Source organism: Apium graveolens, chromosome 11, assembly GCF_009905375.1.
Source record: "Apium graveolens cultivar Ventura chromosome 11, ASM990537v1, whole genome shotgun sequence".
NCBI classification, from domain to species: Eukaryota; Viridiplantae; Streptophyta; class Magnoliopsida; order Apiales; family Apiaceae; genus Apium; species Apium graveolens.
In genome coordinates this window covers 10,965,683-10,988,267 of record NC_133657.1, presented here as the reverse complement: position 1 = coordinate 10,988,267, position 22,585 = coordinate 10,965,683, and the positions used below count along the sequence as shown (strand labels likewise).

General features: G+C 36.2%; 3 protein-coding genes across 3 annotated transcripts; 2 read left to right on the top strand and 1 right to left on the bottom strand.

The window, feature by feature from the left end:
• Positions 1-7,648: 7,648 nt before the first annotated feature.
• On the top strand, positions 7,649-8,017 carry LOC141695337 (calcium-binding protein PBP1-like). The gene has a single exon (XM_074499593.1). The coding sequence runs from the start codon at positions 7,649-7,651 to the stop codon at positions 8,015-8,017; it is 369 nt and encodes a 122-aa protein (XP_074355694.1).
• Positions 8,018-8,983: 966 nt separating this feature from the next.
• LOC141698260 (pentatricopeptide repeat-containing protein At3g12770) lies at positions 8,984-12,815 on the bottom strand. Its single transcript, XM_074502928.1, has 3 exons — positions 9,942-12,815; positions 9,722-9,779; positions 8,984-9,591 (listed from the first exon to the last, which is right to left on the bottom strand). The coding sequence occupies exon 1, from the start codon at positions 12,213-12,215 to the stop codon at positions 10,065-10,067; it is 2,151 nt and encodes a 716-aa protein (XP_074359029.1). The 5' UTR covers positions 12,216-12,815; the 3' UTR covers positions 8,984-9,591; positions 9,722-9,779; positions 9,942-10,064.
• An 8,304-nt stretch (positions 12,816-21,119) lies between these two features.
• Positions 21,120-22,277, top strand: LOC141695336 (uncharacterized). The gene has a single exon (XM_074499592.1). It carries the CDS (start codon positions 21,120-21,122, stop codon positions 22,275-22,277), a length of 1,158 nt encoding a protein of 385 aa, XP_074355693.1.
• The last annotated feature ends 308 nt before the right edge of the window (positions 22,278-22,585 follow it).

Here is a 22,585-nt window from a genome sequence, read left to right as displayed (position 1 = left end):
GGGGCTTTAGTCATGTATTTCTTCAGCTGCTCAAAGGCCTCTTGGATCTCAGCTGTCCACTCGAAATTCTTCACCTTCTTCAGGTTTTTGAAAAAGGACAGGCATTTGTCTCAAAACTTGGAGATGAACCTCCCTAGAGTTGCGATTCTTCCGTTCAGCTTTTGAACGTCCTTGATGGAATGTGGTGGCTCCATGACTAGGATGGATTTGATTTTATCGGGGTTGGCCTGGATTCCTCTCTTCGAGATCATGAGACCCAAAAATTTTCCAGACCCAACACCGAAAGCACACTTGGTGGGTTTAACATCATCTTATGGTGCCTCAGCACTTCGAATGCCTCTCTGAGGTGATTGATATGATCAACCTTGACTATGATTTTGACTAACATGTCATCAACATAGACCTCCATGGTATTCCCAATTAGATGGGCAAATATCATATTTACCAAACTTTGGTAGGTAACCCCTGCATTCAAGTCCAAAAGCCATAACAAGATAACAAAAGACATCAAAGTCAGTTATGAAAGATACCTTGGGGGTGTCATCTTTGTGCATTTTAATTTAATTGTAACCATTGAAGCCATCCATGAAACTCAACATCTCGTGTCCAGCGATGGCATCGATCAAGGTATTAATCCTTGGTAGGGGGTAGCGGTCCTTAGGACAAGCATCATTCGAGTCGGTAAAGTCGATGCATATTCTCCACTTCCCATTAGCCTTTTTGACCATTACGGAGTTGGCCAACCACTTAGGAAATTGCACTTCCACAATGAATCCAGCTTCTAGGAGCTTCCCGACCTCGTGTTTTAATGGATTTTAGCATGTCAGGGGCATAAATTCTCTTCTTCAGCTTCACAGCCTTCCGAGTTGGATCAACGTTCAACTTTTGAGTTGTAAGGTTGGGGTCATTCCCAAGCATATCAGTTGTCGTCCAAGTAAACACATCACTGTTCTTTTGTAAGAAAGTTGTCAGTTGGCCCTTCAGGGGCTTGTCCAAAGATGCTCCAATATATGTGACCTTTTCCGGGTCTAAGAAGTCTAGGACAATTGGGACTAAGTCCGCTGCTGGCTTCCATCGAAGTTCTTCATTCTCACGGACATCCATGTCTTCTATGGAGAGGACCTTCCCCCAGTTCCATCGGGCCTAAGTTCTGCAACATAGCAACTGCGGGCCATTTTCTAATCTCCTTTTGCTTCTCCAACACTGTTCCTAGTCAGGAACTTCAGTACCATGTGGTAGATTGAGGGCACTGCCTTGAACGCATGGATTCATGTTCTACCCCTGATAGCGTTATAATTAGAGGTTGTCTTAACAACCTCAAAATTTAACATCTGTGTGGCCTCCCTGGGATCTTCCCCAATAGTCACGGGAAGTTGTATCGCTCCTTTGACTTGGCATTCCACTTGATTAAACCCATAGATGGGTGCGTCGGATGGAGTCAGTTGGAAATTATTGTAGCCCGTCCTTAGGAATATGTCATGGAAAAGAATATCCGGGAAGCTCCATTATCCACTAGGACCCTCATGACATGATAATTTCCAATAATTGGTGTGATGACTAGAGGATTGTTCTGAGGAAATTTCAAACCTTCAAGGTCCGGGTCACCGAACTCAAACGTCATCTCCGACTTGGAACGCTTAGACGATTCTCCGACTAAACTCATTACCTCCCTCGCATAAGCTTTTTGAGAGTTACTTGTAGTCCTAGCTGTTGTAGGACCTCCTGAGATCATGTTGATCACTGGCCCTCAGGGTTGTGGGTTACGATCCCTGTCGTTACCTCTTCGATCATCATATCTTCAATCATTGTCTCTTTTTTGGCCTCCAGCCTCTTCACCCTTGGTGAAGCGTCCGAACTTCCCTCTTCGGATCAAATACTTGATCTCATTCTTGAGTTGCCTACAATTTTCGGTATCATGACCAACATCTTTATGGTACTTACAGTACCGGCTCTTGTCTCTTTTCTCGGGGTCTCCCCTTAGTGGCTTCGGCCATTTGAACTCCTTGTCTTTCTCAATTTTCATGAGGATTTGGCTCCTTGGAGCGTTCAACCTTACATATTCAGTAAACCTTGGTGTCTGATTCTTCTTATAAGAGGAGTCAGAGCTTGTTCTAATTCGAGAATCATTGCATCATAATCCTGATCCGTCTTCCACTTCTTGTTGCCTGCAGGCTCATTAATCACCACCATCTTCTTCATATTTTCCTCCACCTTGATATACTTTCTGGCCCTATCCTGAAACTGCAACATGCTTTTAGGAGGGCGTTTGGCCAATGACATCTTAAAGAACTCGTCTCTAGTCCCTTGTTGTAGGGCTATCATAGCTACCTTGTCGTCAAGATCCGGTACCTTCATGGCCTCCTTCGTGAATCGGTTTAGGTAGTCTCTAAGGAACTCCTTTGTTCCTTGAACTATGCCCATGAGAGAAGCCGAACTCTTCTCATGTACTCTGCCACTAATAAACTGCTTGATGAAAGCGTGACTCAAGTCCTTGAAAGATCCAATCGAGTTCGGGGGCAGATGGCTGTACCACCTTTGAGCCATACTTGATAGGGTTTGAGGGAAGGCCCGACACTTGATAGCGTCGTTCACGGGCTGTAACAACTGGGCGTTAGAGAACGTGCTAACATGGTTAGCTGGGTCGCGAATACCATGATATGCTTTAATGGTGGGCATCTTGAACTTCCTCGATTTATGGGCATTCATTATTTTTTCAGTAAATGGTGGGTTTGGATCATCATCAGATCACTTGGATCAGCCCTTGGGGCAGCAGCCCTTCTTGGTGTTGGACCTTCCAGGTCTATGATCAGGGGGAAATCTCTTTGCCTTGCTGCAGGTGGAGGTCTTGGGGTTAAGTGCACCTCCAGGTCATGCTTCAGCCTTTGGATCTCAGCTTCATGAGCCCTGATCCTCTCTTGTACATCTTGGAAAATCGTCCCTTGAGTGCTCATGGGATATTGGTAGCCACAAGGCATTGGCTTCTTGCCAGCACGCCTTCTCCTTGGAGCGACTTCATCGTCTGATGATTCGGAGTCTCCAGCAGAGTAAGGTCCGGAGAATTCTCGGTTCTCAGGGATGGGAGCCAAGCCATGGATGTATTGGGGCGTTCGCCCTTGTCCTTCGCTCCGATTAGAGTATCCACTTCCTCCAACCACCTCGGAGTATAGAGGCATCCCGTAAGGTGGGTTGGTGGTCACGATCGTGAAGTACTCATAACCAACGGATTGAGGATTCACTGTTGCATGTAGCTGCTAAAATTGGGGATTCGTCCTTTGAGGAGACAGGGGATTCGTCCCTTGTGGCGGATCTTGGATTGGGGGATTCATCTCTTGAGGCGAGCCTCAGATTCCCCTACAGGGGTTCCTCCATCTTGGATGGAGGCATAGGTTAAATGGGGGGATCTCCACCACTGAGGAGATCGTCTCTAATAGGATAGGACCATCAGCTCCACTGTTGTTTCTGCTCTGTGTGACTACCATGATTGTTGTCTGTTTTCTTCCAACAGACGGCGACAAATATTGTGGAATAAAAATTAGGGTATATTAGCAATTAATGTCAGGGTTTGTGAGTTTCGAGTTTTAATGGCTGCTCTTGCGGTAGGGACTGTCTGCCCTCGCAAGATGCCTACATATCTTTGTGTTGTAGAAAATCAAGCCAAAAACTTAGTTCTAGATTGAGGAGTAGAGCCCTTTATATATAGATGAGTCTAGGGTTAGACTTGTGTTGGGTGACTTGGTGGACATATCACCAACTCATATGGTAATTAAGATTCCTGTAAGGGAAGGAATTCGAGATCCTTACTCGTATGAATTTGTGTTCGTTTTGGACACAAGGTTATGTTCTTTTAGCCGTATTGGGCCTAGTACGTGAACATCTCGTATTAGTCGACCTTGACGACCTCTGTCAGTGGGCCTTTACCACTTGGGCCGTTTTTAGGTTGTTACGAGCCTAGACCTGATCTATATTGAGATTTGGACAAGAATTCCAAGTATAATAAATGCGACACTCAATGTATTTTTAGGATGTATTTTTTATCCATATCACTAACCAATATAAAACAATGTTTAGAGAGAATATAGGTCAATTTTGTGAGGTTAGTACCAAAATTTGGTACTTTTGTACTTCTTTCCTTTTGTGCTGTAATAAAATATGGTTTCGTTTATTAATAATGAGTATAGATTTTAATTATCTTATGAACCAAATATTTGTTATTTTAGATAATTTAATATGAAATAATATTATCTTATAATTATTGTATAATTACCTTTTGCAATATAATTTATTTAATATTACTTAATTATTGATAAACATTTTTTAAATTAAAAGTAAATAGACACTTGGATATACACTAACTAATAAAAATAAAATTTAGATAGAATAGAACTCAATTTTAAGTACCAAAATTTGGTATTTGTGTACTTTTTTGCTTTTATGCTGCAATAAAATATGATTTCGCTAATTAATAATGAGTATAGATTATAATCATTTTATGCACCAAATATTTGTTATTTTAGATAATCTAATATGAATTAATATTATATTATAATTATTATATAATTAGCTTTTTCAATATAATTTATTTACTATTACTTAATTATATATAATGTCATTTTTTAAATTAAAAGTAAATAGACACTTCGATAATTACTAACTAATAAAAATAAAGTTTAAATAGAATAAAATTCAATTTTTGTTAAGTAAGTACCAAAATTTGGTACTTTTGTACTTCGCTTATTATTAATAACTAGCATATAACCCGTGCGATGCACGGACTAATTATAATATTTGTAATTTTAATATTTTATTATTTTATAAAAATAAAATATAAAAAATTATTATATGTTATTGAGATAAATGATGATAAAATATTTACGTATTATTTTGTATGAATTATATTATTAAAGAATTCAAAATTTAGATAGTTAAAATCTTAAAAAGTCGTCCTACTACTACAACCTATGGGTCGCTTCGCTAGTGCGGGTGCAGAACCTATAAAAAAGTGGAAGTCTTGGATAGGTGTACGTGGATGATTTGGTATTTTTTTAATATTTTCTTGAATTATTAATTATTTTGTTATATTATAATTTGAATTACTAAAATTAATTTTTAGCAGTATTAGGTTCCTCAAAAAAGTTAAGATTGAATTTGAGTGCAATTAAAAATTAAGTTGGATAATAGTTAATAGAGTTTATATTTATATTAGATACATGATTTTATTCTTTTTAATTAAATTATATTTGTTTATATTTTGTTTTGCAAGGTGTTAACATATTTTTTAGGAATGTGTATCAACCGACCAAACGAAATCATGTTTTGCTTATAATAGTATAATATTTACGTATAATTTTGTACGTATTATATTATTGAAAGATTCAAAATTTAGATAGTTAAAATTTTAAAAAGTTCTCGTACTACAACTTGTAGGTGCTTCCCTGCGCGGGTGCATAATATATAGGAAAGTAGAAGTCTTGAATACCAGTGGTGGATGCGAATGATTTGGTATTATTTTCTTGAATATTGAATTTTTAATTTTTTGTTGATTTATTAATTATTTTGTTATATTATAATTTGAATTTCTAAAATTAATTTTGGAAGTGTTTGGTTTCCCTACAAAAGAGGTAAAAAAAGAAGTTGAGTGCGATTAGAAATTAAGTTCAATAATAATTTATTGAGTTTGTGGTTATATTAGATACATGATTTAATTTTTTAATTAAATTATATTTTTTTAAATTTTATTTTGGAAGGTGTTAACATACTTTTTAAGAATGTGTTAACTATTACTTCTTTTCTCTTTTCTTTTTTTAAAAATAAATTAAAAATGCTAAATTTTGAGTGTTTTTTTAAATTATGGAAAGGGGTATCGTTTTTTATGAATTATAAGCTAATATATTTATTATGTGTTTTGATAATAATATAATTAGAACAATTATATTATTATTAAAACCCCTTACATAAGATTTTAAATGAAATTGACTTATAAAGGCCTAAGTAATTAAGTTATTAAAAAAAATATACACAACTCCTTACATATGTGTTTCAATCATAATAGTGTAATTTAGAATGTTATAATTAGAAGTTTAAAATAAATTTGTTTGGTAACTGATTTAAATATATTCAATTAAGCGAATTTATGAAATATATTTATGTATTTTTATGAGGATATAACTTGTAATAATTATGAATGTCAAGTCTTAAATTTTTAAATAGTATGATTTTAAGCCTTTTCAAATATTTAGATATTTCTAAAATGTATTAGATATGTGTTTATTTAAATTTTAATTTAATAAGACTTTTTTTTTCTAAAACCGGGGCCGGGGAGTCATGAATGGATTAGCAGGATGTTTCAAAGGAGCAAAATGTTTGATAGTATTGAGTTACCTAAGCTCAATAAAAGACATTTTAACATGTACTCCGTATATAATTTTTTAGATTTGATTTTTTTTAAGAAATTTTTTTTATGAAAAGTGTTTGATAGTATTGAGTTATCTAAGTTCAATAAAAGACAGTTAACATGTATTTTCTATATAATTTTTTAGATTTGTATTTTTAAAATATTTTTTTATGGAAGGTATTATCAAAATTTTTGGAAGGTGTTAACCAACCAAAATATTCTATGTTTTGATTATAATAGTATAGTATAGATTGAAAAAGAAGACCATTTTAAATTTATTGTTCTTTAATATTGTGTGTTTTAAAAGAAAACTTGAAAATGCAAAATGATCGTATAACCCTATTTTGTTCAATCGCGGAGGAAAATTCTGTAAATATGGTCGGTTCGTAAAACACGGGGTTTCTTCCATTTTATATGCCGTATGTGTGAAATTCAGAAGTGCGAGTTTGACCACGCATATAAGAATATTCGTAGAATTACTGTTTGTTTATAAGTCTTTGGTTACCTTTTCATCTTATTTGTTCTTTTGACCTTGCTCAAATGTAGTTAAATAGTCCAAACTGCTTTAATTAAAACTTCTACTTTGTCAAATTCTTCGGAAGGAAGAACCGTGAAAGCCAACAAAGTGTTGATATAATCTCGGATCAAAATACTGTAAATATGTTTGGTTAGTAATAAACGGGTATTTTCCGCTTTATATATTTTTGATCGTATGCGTGAAGGCAAGTTCAGTAGAATTTTTCTCCTCTTGTAGAAGAGCATCCAAAACCGCCAAGTCCTTTCCTAGGAAGGGCACACAACACAATAGACAGATATGGTCATGTGAAACAAATAAACATTGTTGGCTGGCATTGGCAAGGGAGTGTTCCTTACAGAGTAGGTCACAAGTTAAGGGACATGCATTGTCTTTTTAACTATTTTCTCCGGCCAAGTAGGAACAAGTCAGAGAGACATAAGACTATTTTAAACAAGAAAATAAGGGTGAAATACCGCATGTACCCCTGACAGGCTTCTTCTGAGAAGTAGATGGGCAATTGCAGTGTGCAACAACCAAAGCCGACCAGATATTATTAACTGTTTCTTGCCTGTACATTGGTTGTCATATCCTCAGCTGACCCTACTCCCTTTCCTCGAACTCCTTGCGTTTTATGTTCTGTTTTTCTCTATATATACACTCTTTTCTCCTTCATTTCTCTCCATTCTCCTCCTCTCCGTACCTCTCTTTGTTAAGACATTTCATAGATACTAAGTTTAAAGATGGCTAGTGCAAGGGTTGGTGATGATTTTCAAGATATGTTGCCTACAATGGCTGATAAATTAGGCGGGGATGGTTTGATTAAGGAGTTATGTAATGGTTTCAAATTGTTGATGGATAAAGAAACACAGGTCATTACTTTTGAGAGCTTGAAGAAACACTCTGCTTTGCTTGGCTTGCAAGATTTGAGTGATGATGAGCTTATGAGCATGTTGAGAGAAGGCGACGTAAATGACGACGGAGTTCTTGATGAGATGGAATTTTGCGTTCTGATGTTCAGATTAAGCCCGGAGTTGATGCAAGAATCTGAGGTTTGGCTTGAAGAAGCTCTGCAACAAGAGTTGGCTAGTTCTTGTTTTGATAAGAATTAGGATTAAACTATCTTCCGATTTTTAAGTCATATTTCGAACAAAGATTTGAGTAGGGCAAGGATTTGAGATTTTAATCTACTGACACTGAAGAAAATGTATGATCATTTTATTTGTTATTTGTAGCATTGCTATTTGTTTCTGCGAAAATGATGTTGGCACCCGATTTAAGAATCAAATGGAAGTATTGGAAATTGTCAGTGTTTATCTTATCAATTTTGGATGATGCTATGTTTTTTCCCTCATGAAAACCTTAATTTAAAATAATACTCACTTCATGATTGCGGTGGATATAAAATTCAGGGAATCATATAGGATGGGAACACAGATCCAATTTTAGGGGAATTGTGATTAAATCTGTTATTTGCAAATTTTCCATATGGTGAATTTATATATTTTTTTAAGTTTGATTAGATTCAAATGAGAACTAGTTGCTCAATTATTTATATTCTGTAATTATGTTTTATGTGTTCTGCAATTTTTTTTCACTTTTTTCCTTGAGTTGCATCAAAAATTCTCACAAATATATTTTAGTTTCTCACAAATATATTTTAGTTTTATATAACATGTCAAAATTTTAATAAATATTGTCATAATTACTATATAACACTAAATATATAAGTACAGTATGTTTTTAGTGATTTGTGCATATGTATATATTCTGTAAAAATTTCTCATATTTTTTGTATGCATATACAAATTTTTGTTTTCATTAACATAACATATATATTTTGAATAAGAAATAAGAAAAATATATGAAAAATGAAATGTTCTCCGATTTTCTCCAATTAAGATGTTCTTTGTAGAACCCATCCATCACAAACCCTGCACATTTTAAATTTCTTTTGAAAATGCAAATCCTTGAATCGAAAATTGAAAAATTAGTTGCTAAAAAGTACACGCATATTTCTACCATATTAATTGAATGAATATATATACACTTCAACCACTTACCTAATTGTTTCTCCATGTACCCAAGATCTCGTATTCAATTGTCTCAGGTATCAATATATAAAATAAACATACTTAACATACTAATGACTATCCTAAACAATAAAGTTTAATAAAGAACAAAAAACCGATTCTCATTTCATTTGGACCGACTGATCGTATGGATTTTTCTAGTCTTCATCTTGGTTGAACTAAAAACCAACGAATTTATTTTCCCAATTTATATTTATGATAATAAAGCAAAAACGGTGACCATTGACGAGTACAACAAAGTAGATTTGCGTTCAGGTCTTGACAAGTCAAAACTACATTATTTAGTCATGGCGGCTTCCAAACCACACATCCATTTCTCATTCCAAATTCATTGTTTTCAACTCAGTGACCTTTTCAACTTGCTATTTCATGCAAGCAGTGACGTTCATATTAGAGCCCAGGCAGTCCATTTTCAACTGGCCATAGTGTTCTGTTCCATTAAGTTCCCCTAGGTCAACCAAATACGAAGCTGATCCGAATGAAACGAATACGTTCACCTTCTCCAGGCTTAACTTGCATGAACTAAGTGGGACTTGGTTACTTGCTTAAGTCTCATAGTCTACGGCATTTTAACTTCTCTGATGCCAACTATCCTGCCATGATATCGATAAGATAAATACGGTCAATCTCACATAAAAGTTGAAGCAGAAGATCTCTATGGATGAACTTTTAAGTTGACAGAAAAATCAAAATATGAAGCGCAATCAACTAAATAGGACTTACATCTGCATATTTAAGGCAATCGTGAACTCTGCATAAAGATCCGGTGAATGTTGAAAAACTGCAGAACCAAAAAAAAAAGAACAAAATCATGCATATCGTCTGTAGGTCTAGACTGAGAATGCCACAAGGAATTCTCTCTGCCACAATAAGTATTTGTCCGGTAAATGTAAACTTAAAATCAAACACACAGGAGACATGCAACAATATGCTAACTACTTACCCAAAATGATCTTTTGGTGCTTTCAAGCAAACAGTTCTGACTTATGGATGAACATTCCTATGCAAACTTGTGCTATCAAGAGCCAATATAAATAATATGACTACAAGAATAAATCTATCCTGCTCACCAGTAATCCCCACAAGAACACAATCCATCCTTAAAATGGTGGAATCTACTTGCATCCCTTACAACTATCTCCCTATTAACAAGCTTTGATATCATCTTTGTTGCTGAGTGACAGTTAACACATGCCCGCAGATTTTTAGTTATGCGAACTGTGGTTCCAGGGGAAGTGCTTATGAGCCCGTAAGCAATCGCCAGCCTCTCACTATGGTTACAAAGAGCTTCCTCCTTGTCTTCATGACTCAAGTCATGTAGCACGGATTCTGTATCAGGGACGTACCCAGCTGCTTTTAATCTTCTCTCTAATATCTCAAGCTCTTTAAAAATTTCTTTTGATCTTGGATGTAACTTATCAGCCATACGAAAGGCTTCAAGCTTGCCATTAATCTCAATCAAACTATACCCCAGATCTTTACTTAGCCCTCTCTCTTTCATCATTACCCTGACCTTAGCCACACCACTCCAAAATCCTACAGAAGCATATAGATTCGACAACTGCACATAGTGCCCTGTTTTATATGGGTCTAATGAGAAAAGCCGCTCTGCAGCATATTCTCCAAGTGTCATATGCCGATAAATTTTGCATGCACCCAAAAGAGCTCCCCACACACTGACATGCGGTTCAATTGGCATTTGTCTGATAAAGTGGTAAGCTTGTTCCAGATATCCTGCCCGTCCAAGAAGATCAACCAGGCAAGCATAATGCTGATGGCGAGGCTCAATACCATAATGTCTCATACAATGGAAAAAGTGCCAACCCTCTTCTACAAGACCAGAATGATTACATGCTGTGAGGATCCCAACGAAGGTAACATCATTCGGGGTCACCCCTTCCTGAATCATTGCATGAAAAAGGTTAATAGCCTCGCGACCATGGCCATGTAAACCATAACCCACAATCATCGCACTCCACACAACAACGTCCTTGTTTAAAATTCTGTCAAATACCCTGCGAGCTAGCTCAACACTTCCACATTTCGAATACATGTCAATGAGAGCTGTATTGACATAAATATCATGTCTATTGTCACTACTCGTGATAAACTCGTCCATGCATCTTGCTTGTTCCAATGACCCCGCATGAGCGCAAGCTAAAATAGCCAACCTTATTGTTATAGAATCTGGTTTAATCTCTTTAGATAACATGTTCCAAAAAAGCTCTATCGCTTCCTCAGCACAACCATTTTTAGCAAATCCTGAGATCATAGCATTCCACAACATCACATTAGGTACCTCCATTTGATCAAACAATGATTTCGCTACAACTAACTCCCCACATTGTGCATAAAGTGTTGTTAGTGCTATCCGCAAATCAGACTCAAATTCAAGACCCATTTTAATTATACATCCATGGATAGCTTTTCCTTGTTGGAGATCATTTACGTCAGTGTAAGCACTCAAAACACTTACTAATGTAACCCAGTCCAGTTCCTCACTCACTCTTCTCATTTCCCTATAAATCTCCAAGGCTTCCCAAGGCTGGCCATTCTGAGCATACCCCGAAATAATCGATGTCCACGAAACAACTGTCCTATCATCTACCCTATCAAATACAACACGTGCAACGTCAATTCGACTACATTTAGCATACAAAGACACAAGCCCATTCTGCACAAACACATCCCAATCAAACCCAAGTCTAAAAATATGTCCATGCACCGCCCGACCAATTCTAACACTCGATAACCCTCCACAAGCCTTAAGCACATGAGGAATAGTATATCCGTCGGGACGAACACCACACTCATGCATTCTCAAGTACATTTTAATCGCTTCACTGAACATATTTTGCATTGAATACCCACGAATAATAGCATTCCATAGAAACACATATGGGTCAGGAAATTCATCAAACACCTTCCGGGCATAATGAATCAGTCCAAAATTTGAGCTGATATTTAATAATTTAGTGATTATGAAACCATTGTAATGAAGTCCAGAGACAAGTAATCGAGCATGAAGTTGTTGTAATGGCTTCACGTGGGTTATTTTATCAAGACAGGAAGTGTAATAAGACTCAGGATTGAAGTCATTGTAAGAATTGTTTTCTTGTAATAAGCAATGGAGAAATTTAAAGTGTGTGAGATGTAACGGTTGCAATATTGGTACAAGGATAGAGATTCGTTTGGTAAGAGAAAAATTCATAGCCATGCGAATTTTGATTTTCTTGCATGCGTAAAATATCCATATACTATAGAGAGGTGAACTCTTTAACTAGTTGAGTTGTTAACTAGCTGGAAAAAAAAAACATGTCCAATTTCAGATGCAGAGAATGGATACTTGTTTTCTTTAACAGTTGAAAAAGCAATAATTTGTGATACGGTTTCCAGGTTGCAGATATAATAATTTTCGATCAACAGATGGTACTAATACAAATTACGAGTCCTATGAGTTATAAGGCTGTCTACAGCACAGCGCAGCAGAAATGTAGCGGAAAACAATGTACAATGTAGAACATAAACAAGTCCCGTTAAATATTGAAGCGAGAACGCGCAAATATACAGCAGAGACATAATTCCCTCTATCCGATTATCCCCTCAAAGTTGCACATTACCAGGCTTCGAACATAATGCACTTTATCTGGTCGAGTGGGATGCTTACGTCTCAAAACACTTTACACAAGGTGATGAAGTGTAGCACATTTTTACTATCATGGCACTGCATGTAGTCTATTGCATGTAGTCTATCATTTGCATAATAAATCTCCGCCATGTTGGCATTGTAGTCCCCCATGTACTAGTACTGCATTTTGCACTGGTACCGGTAGTTTGTCTTCTCTAGTTTGTTGGTTTGTATGTTCTAGTTTCATAGCTATTATGTTTGTCCCAAGAGGGTAATTAGGTTTTTACTTGACAGTTGGTTAGGACCACTTTGTTTTGTTGGGAACCACGGACTTAGGGTGTTACTACGTTTTACGATAAAGATTATGAAAAGAGGATTATCTTGTTAATGGTTGATTCCACGCTCTTCTATTGTATTCCCAAATTTCCTTAAGCGAAGTGTGGCCTCCGTCTTCTCAAGTTATCCTCTCTTCTTGTTCCTTGGTGGCTACAATATGTTTTCACACAATTCCAAGTAAGAAGAGAATAAGAATATATATAGACTACAATAGGGACCATGGATAATTAGGTTGGGCCTTCTAATTACATCTTGAGCCTAGCCCAATGTAATTAAATATTAATTCAATCCACTAAAGAATTAATATTTGCACTACCTTTCCTAATACTGTAATTTAATTAATTCGGTTCCAATATTATTTGCTTATTAAATTCCCCATGTTTAAAATATCATATGTCCATTAATTAAATAAATTACTGATAATTTATTTAATTAATATCTTTTATCCTTGATCATCCACTCAACCTTTATTTAATTATGCCAGAATAAATTCCACCTGCAGGGTTTCACATAATTAAATCTTTTTGAGCTTTCAAGGGGACATCATTAACCCGAATATTATCAGGACATGGATTCCTTCAATAAATAATATCCACCATGTATATAATTCCATCACCCAAAATATAATGATATAATTCAAAAGAATTATTTCATATATAAATCAAAGCATGTAAATAATATACACGTGTCAATTACTATTTCCGGATTAAGAACCTAAGCATTAATAATAACATAGAATTTTAGTTCTCCTTCTTAATCAGTATTAAGGGAACAATTTAAATTTGATCATGTTCAATATACACAAAGTATACTAGTATTATTTATTAGTCAATATAAACTAATCTAAATAATACTACAGCCATACTAGTGGATTGTCCAACACCACCTGTGCTGTGAACCTTATTATAATATATAACCGTATTTAACAATCTAATATTCTGTATCTCATTTGATACTAGATTGTTCACAATATATAATATTAGACAACATGTAAACATTCAAATGATTCTCAAATAAACTGGCCAGAAATAAATGTACATACTTCAAATAAATATTTTCAGTATACACCAACAACCTCCCACTTATACTCAAAATATTCTATGTGTACATCAGTGTTTATTTAATCCACTATTACATAAAAATCTATGTGTCCATCCATCTGACTCCTATCGCTTCCACATGCTTGTCAAAAACCTTGGTTGACAAGCTCTTTGTGAAAGGATCTGCTCGGTTGTCTTCTGATGATATGTGAGCCACAACTATATCCCCTCGCTTTACGATTCCTCGTATGATATGATACTTACGTTCAATATGTTTAGCTACTTTGTGGTCTCGCGGTTCCTTTGAATTTGCCACAACAACAGTGTTATCACAATACACCGTCAAGCTCCTAGGCAAATTAGGTACCACATCTAAGTCCAAAAGGAAGTTCCTGAACCATACAGCCTCCTTGGCAGCCTCAGAGGCCGCCACGTACTCGGCCTCCATGGTGGAGTCTGCAATGCATTTCTGCTTTACACTCCTCCATATAACGGCTCCACCTCCCAAAGTAAAAACATATCCCGAGGTTGATTTCCTCTTATCCCTATCTGATTGGAAATCTGAATCAGTATATCCCAAAGGAAATAGATCTGAGGCCTTGTAAATTAACATATACTCCTTAGTCCTTCTCAGGTACTTGAGTATAGTTTTTACTGCACTCCAATGTTCCAGACCTGGGTTCGACTGATATCTACTAACCATGCCTACAGCAAAGCAGATGTCAGGCCTCGTACATAACATAGCATACATTAAGCTTCCACATGCTGAAGCATAAGGAACTGCTTTCATGCTCTCTATATCCTTAGGTGTCGAAGGATACTGCTTCTTAGATAGAGCAACTCCATGCTTAAAAGGTAAAAAACCTTTCTTGGAGTTCTGCATGTTAAAACGAGCTAATACTTCATCAATGTAGGGCTCTTGAGATAAAGCCAACATCCTTTTCTTGCGATCCCTTATAACTTTGATCCCAAGGATGTATGTCGCTTCACCTAAGTCCTTCATGTCAAATTGTTTGAACAACCATGCCTTTACTGATGACAACATCTCAACATTGTTTCCAATGAGTAAAATATCATCTACATATAGTACTAGAAAAACCACTGCATTACCTTCACTTCTCTTATACACGCACGATTCGCTTGGACTTTGATCAAATCCATATGACTGGACTGCCTGATCAAAATGAATATTCCAGTCTCTAGAAGCTTGTTTAAGTCCATAAATAGACCTCTAAAGCTTACATACCAGATGTTCTTGGCCTTCCCTAATGAATTCTTTTGGTTGCTGCATATAGATGGTTTCTTCAAGACTTCCATTAAGAAAAGTTGTCTTGTCATCCATTTACCAAATCTCATAATCGAGATGAGCTGATATAGATAAAAGAATACGGATTGACTTAAGCATGACTACCGGTGAAAAGGTTTCCTCATAATCGATACCTTCTTTCTGAGTATACCCTTTCGCAACAAGTCTTGATTTCCAGGATTTCACCTTTTTATCTAATCCCCTCTTTTTCTTGTAGATCCACTTACATCCAATAGGTTTTATACCTTTGGGTGGTTCCACGAGCTCCCAGACCTGATTAGAATACATTGATTCTATCTCAGATTCCATCGCCTTTTGCCAAAGATCTGCATCTTTGTCTTGTACTGCCTCTTCGTATGTACGGGGATCATCATCATGTTCACCAGGGACCAAGTCTGAAGACTCTCCCAAAAACATGAATCTATCAGGCTGTTGAACAACCCTCCCACTACGACGAGGCACTGGTGCGGTATTAGTGACAGGTTGTACATTATGTTGTGGTTGTTCTACTTGTACTACAACTTCATGGGTATTATTTGTCCCTCCCACTAGTTCCTCTAAAACGACACTACTCATGGGTTTGTGATTCATTATATAGTCCTCCTCCAAGAATCTTGCATTGGTGCTAACAATGAGATCCCGATTCTTCGGACTATAAAATAAATATCCTTTCGTTCCCATGGGGTAGCCTACAAACAACTTTACTTCTGTACGAGATTCTAACTTAGTCGCGTTCTTGTTCAGCACATGTGCTGGACAACCCCATATTCGAATATGTCTTAGACTCGGTTTATCCCCGGTCCACAATTCTAAGGGGGTTTTAGGAACCGACTTAGAAGGTACTAAGTTCAGAAGATAAGCTGCTGTCTCTAAGGCATGTCCCCAAAACGACTTGGGTAAATCCGAATAACTCATCATCGATCTAACACTCTCTAAAAGAGTCAGGTTCCTTCTCTCTGCTACACCGTTCTGCTGGGGTGTGCCTGGTGCAGTTAACTGGGATTCTATCCCATTTTCTGATAAATATTCCCTAAATTCTCCAAGCAAGTATTCGCCACCACGATCTGATCGTAGTGATTTGATACTTTTATTAAGTCGCTTCTCCGTTTTAGCTTTGTACTCTTTGAACTTATCAAAGCACTCAGACTTACGGTGCAACAAATAAACGTACCCATATCTAGAATAATCATCAATGAAAGTGACGAAATATTCATAACCACCTCTTGCTTGGATATTCATGGGTCCACATAAATCAGAGTGAACCAATTCTAACAGTTGTTTGGCTCTATTCCCTTTTGCCTTGAAAGGCCTATTAGTCATTTTACCTTCCAAGCAGGATTCACAAACTGGAAATGGCTCCACTGCCAATGAGCTTAAAGGCCCGTCTACTACCAGTCTTTGAATCTTCCTCAAGTTAATATGACATAATCTCAAGTGCCAAAGATATGTTTGGTTCAAACTAGAAGGTTCCTTTCTTTTAGTAGAGTTAGAAGATGTGTTGTTCATTTCCCTAAATTGCAGTTGCAGTGCAGGTTGACTAGGATTAATTATATACAAATTGTCTTGCAATGTACCAGAACATATAATTCGTTTATTCATCATAATAGAAACATTACGATCCAAACAAACATTATAACCATCCAAAGCAAGTTTAGAAACCGAAATTAAATTCCTTCTAAAAGAAGGTACATAAAGACAATTGTTCAAAACCAAAATCTTATCAGAACCAAAAGATAAATGAATAACTCCTACTGCAACTACTGCTACTTTCGTAGCATCTCCCATGAACACGTATATCTCACCATCTCTAAGCATTCTGGATAGTTGGAACCCCTGCATAGAATTACAAACATGATCAGTGGCTCATGTATCTACACACCAAGTGCTCGTAGATATAGCCGCTATAAATGTTTTCGTAACGAGAGAAAGAGACATACCAGTATTGTTTGTCTTCTTAGGAAGAGGACAATCCTGTTTCCAGTGACCTGACTGTTTGCATCTGAAGCACTTTCCCTTAGGCTTTTTCACACCACCCTGAACTCCCACTGCCTTCACAGCTTTTTGTGTCTGAGCCTTTTTCTTCTTCTTAATACCTTTCGGCTTAGAGGAAGAACCTTTCTCAGCCACATTCACTTGAACACTCTGCCGAAATAATCCTTCAGCTGCCTGAAGTTCTGTCAGCAGTTCCGCGAGACTATACTGCCTCTTGTTCATGTTGTAATTCAAGCGGAACTGCTCAAAACTCTTGGACAAGCTCATAAGGATAATGTCAATCTGGGTTTCCCCGTCAAGTTCAGCACCAAGGATCTCTATCTCATTCAGATGCGACATCATCTTGAGAACAAAATCCCTTACAGATGTGCCTTCAGCCATCTGAGTGTTCATTAAAGCCTTCATGGCTACTTGCCTAGCAGCCCTATTCTGATCTCCAAAAAGTTCCTTGAGATTAAAGAGCATATCCGAAGCAGTGGCCATAGACTGATGTTGATGTTGCAAAACACCCGACATTGCTGCCAGAATATAATATCGTGACATCTCATCAGCCTTAATCCACCGTTTATAATACTCTTTCTCATCTTCAGGAGCATCAGCACCAGGCTGTTCAGGCTTGGGTTCATAAGTGCAAAACTTGTACTCCTCAGCAGTCAACACAATGTCCAAATTTCGTTTCCATTCAATATAGTTAGGTCCGGTAAGTTTGTTATCCTTAAGTATGGTGAATAGTGGATTAAAGCCCATTTTATCATGAGAATCATGCATAAAAACATCACATAAATAAGGGTGCATTAATTATTAAGATCTAAATGATCAAAATTTAATGCACTAACATCTAAACACCATAAGCTTCTGGTACGCCACGATGTGTGACATGTATACAACCTAATTTTGTTTAAATGTTACTTCGGTCCTATTACTAAACAATATGCCACGTTGGGGTGGACTATATTATTTTTCATAGCTAAGTGTATACCATCATCAAATCTTAAATTATTCGAAATCTATGGAACTTGGTACGCCACGATGGGTGGCGTGTATACCTTTCAATATTCGTAATTTTTCCTTGAATAGAATACTTCAATTCAATATTCATCAATGGTTTGATTTCCAGGTAGTGGAGGAGTCACATCGGTCTCGCTTAAAACCCACAGCCTTACAAGTTCGATGACCCCGTTTTTGACAAAATCGCCCCAAATCAGAAATAAAGAAAATCCGTATTTATTCCTTTCAAAATTTATTAATTTAAGAAGTTTGTTCTAGTAATTTCTATAACATTCTAGACACCACAAATTACATGCCACGATGGGTGACGTATATTTAATTTATATTCGTCTTTATGTTAAATTACCTACAACCAATAATGGAGACCATGGGATTTAATTTCATATTAATTCCCTCTCCCATTTTTTTATTAAAATTGAGAAATTTTAAAATTAAATGGGGCCCTATGTTGTTATAATTATGTCTAATCATGCATTCAAAATACACACATAATTTTAGCAACATATAACATTTAATTAAAGCAATAAATAAATTTTATGTCCATGTCGTCCTAATTAAGTTAAACATGCAATTTTAAAAGAATTACACACATAATTAACGACACACATAATCAATAAATTAAAGCAATAATTAAAATTTAATGGAAAAAATTAAAATAAATTTTCCACTATTATGGCCCTTGAAAAAAAATACAGCTCTCAAAAAAAATCTGCCCCAAACGCGCCCCGACGCCCCCAGCAGCCCCAGCTGCCGCAGCAGCCCCAGCAGTCCCAGCTGCCGCAGCTGCCCCAGCAGCCCCAGCTACCGCAGCAGCCCCAACAGCCCCTTGTAATCGCACAGCGGAACAAAAAACTACCGGAATTGATTTCCGATCGCACATAACTATTACAAAATACCCGGAACAATTACAAAAAAAATAGATCTAATACAAAACTAATTTTGTAAAATCTATTCTAACACGATCAACCCTCGTGTAAATTACAACCACGATTAAATCACGTGGAAACCAAAACAAAAATTAACCACGATTAAACCACGTGGGATCCAAACACATAATTAAAATATACATGGCCATAATAGTGGATTAACAACCTGCATCAAAACCAATACAAGAAAAACACTATATACACGCATATATAATTACGACATGGACATTATATCATAAAACGTAGAACCCATTACCAGGCTCTTGATACCAATTGTTGGGAACCACATACTTAGGGTGTTACTACGTTTTACGATAAAGATTACGAAAAGAGGATTACCTTGTTAATGGTTGATTCCACGCTCTTCTATTGTATTCCCAAATTCCCTTGAGCGAAGTGTGGCCTTCGTCTTCTCAAGTTATCCTCTTTTCTTGCTCCTTGGTGGCTACAATATGTTTTCACACAATTCCAAGCAAGAAGAGAATAAGAATATATATAGGCTACAATAGGGACCATAGATAATTAGGTTGGGCCTTCTAATTACATCTTGAGCCTAGCCCAATGTAATTAAATATTAATTCAATCCACTAAAGAATTAATATTTGCACTACCTTTCCTAATACCGTAATTTAATTAATTCGGTTCCAATATTATTTGCTTATTAAATTCCCCATATTTAAAATATCATATGTTCATTAATTAAATAAATTACTGATAATTTATTTAATTAATATCTTTTATCCTTGATCATCCACTCAACCTTTATTTAATTATGCCAGAATAAATTCCACCTGCAGGGTTTCACATAATTAAATCTTTTTGAGTTTTCAAGAGGACATCATTAACCCGAATATTATCAGGACATGGATTCCTTCAATAAATAATATCCACCATGTATATAATTCCATCACCCAAAATATAATGATATAATTCAAAAGAATTATTTCATATATAAATCAAAGCATGTAAATAATATACACGTGTCAATTACTATTTCCGGATTAAGAACCTAAGCATTAATAATAACATAGAATCTTAGTTCTCCTTCTTAATCAGTATTAAGGGAACAATTCTAAATTTGATCATGTTCAATATACACAAAGTATACTAGTATTATTTATTAGTTAATATAAACTAATCTAAATAATACTACAGCCATACCAGTGGATTGTCCAACACCACCTGTGCTGTGAACCTTATTATATTATATAACCGTATTTAACAATCTAATATTCTGTATCTCATTTGATACTAGATTGTTCACAATATATAATATTAGACAACATGTAAACATTCAAATGATTCTCAAATAAACTGGCCAGAAATAAATGTACATACTTCAAATAAATATTTTCAGTATACACTAACATGTTTGTGGTAGATAAAAGAAGGTGTAAGGCACATTTTGATGTGAAATGAAAATATATCTTTCTGTGCTAGCTTGTTCTCTCCAGTCTTTTTTTTAATCTGTGTTTATCAATTGCATCTAGCCTATAAAATTCTTTATGGTATCAGAGTTGTTGATGCTTTGGTATAGAGCTCGAGATTGAAGAGAGAAATAGTGTAGCACATTTATCATTTCCTCAAAATCTTCTTTTCTCTCCTTGCCTCATTTTGTGTATGTAGTAAGGTCTAAAATCAACCTAGTATTGCAGTCATGGCAAATGGCAGCAGTAAATTTACATTTGCAGATATGCAAAACCCACTTTTTATTCATCCTTCAGATGGACATCTCTCTGTTAGTGTACCAAAACTTCAAGGTTCTGGTGACTTTAGATCTTGGAAAAGATCCTTCAAAATTCAACTGTCATCAAAGAGAAAATTGGGGTTCGTCGATGGAACAACATAAGAAACAGAAGTTTTACAATGGGATACCTACAACATAATGGTAATCTCTTGGCTTCATAATAGTGTATATGATACTATTAAAAGATCTATTCTGTTTATTAACTATGCTTTTGAAATATGGAAACAATTAGAGAAAAGATTCATGCTTACTAACGGATCTAGAAAATATAAACTTACTAGAGGTCTATTTGTTGTTAAACAAAATGGTATGAGTGTTACAGAGTATTTCACAGCTTTAAGCAGCATATGGGAGGAACTTGAATCAATGAATATTTTGCCTAGTGTCAAAAGTACCACTGCAGAAGTAACAGCCTTGTTAAAAGCCATAGAGACTTTGAAAGAAGAGGCCAAATTATTTCAATTTCTCAATGGCCTGGATGAATGCTTTGGGCCGCAAAGAAGTCAGTTACTCAAGGTTTCTCCACTTCCAACTGTTGAGAGTGCTTGCGCTTCAATACAACAGGAGGAGTCTCAGAGAGATGCTCTTTGTTTAACAAAAACCCCTGACATGGAAGCATCTGTCATGTTTACAAGGAGCAGCTCAGACAGATTCAACGTTTGCACGGCCTGTGGTGGTAAAGGTCACGTTGCTGATAAATGTTGGACTGTCTTAGGATATCCAAGATGGCACTACAAGTATAATGGTCATTACTCTGGAAGCACCACAAAATCAGCAAGATGGAACAACAACAAACCACCTGGAAAACCAAGAATGGCTAATGTTGTACAAGGAAGTGTCGATGGTGAGACCTCTCCAGTCATGTTCAGCCAACAACAGTTGGAGCAACTTTTTAAAATGCTGCCTGGTTCAAGCCTTAATAATTCTGAAAACATTGAAGACAGCCCCTTCTCGGGCATGATCAACACCAACAAAATGTATGTAAAATCCAATGAATGGATTGTGGATTATGAGGCGTCCGATCACATGACATCCTCCTTGAACAATTTGTTGAATGTCAAACATGCTCCACCAAACTTTACAATCAATCTTCCTACTGGAGCAACCTCAAAAATATCTCATATTGGAGATGTGATCTTGAAGAGTGGCCTGAAATTGCTTAATGTTCTTTATGTCCCGCAGTTCACTCATAATTTGTTGTCAATCAACAAACTTGCCAAAAATAATGCTTGTGATGTTATATTCTACCCTGGAAAGTGCTTGATATTGGATAGAATGACAAAACAGATGAAATGAATTGGTAAAGTCAAACAGGGGCTATATTACTTGACTGATGAAACTCCAAATAACCCACAATGTTTCACAGCTGGTCTTAACCATAAGAAGCTCTCTGAGACGAAGAAATACAAGTTGTGGCACCAAAGGTTAGGTCACGCAGCTGATACAAAGTTGCAGCACATTTCACAAATAAAAGGGGTTGTCAAATACCAAGAAGGAATATGTGTTACCTGTCCTATGTCGAAGTTCACAAAATTTCCTTTTCAGAAAAGTGGATCTCATTCTGGACAACTGTTCGAGCTTCTTCACATTGACACTTGGGGACC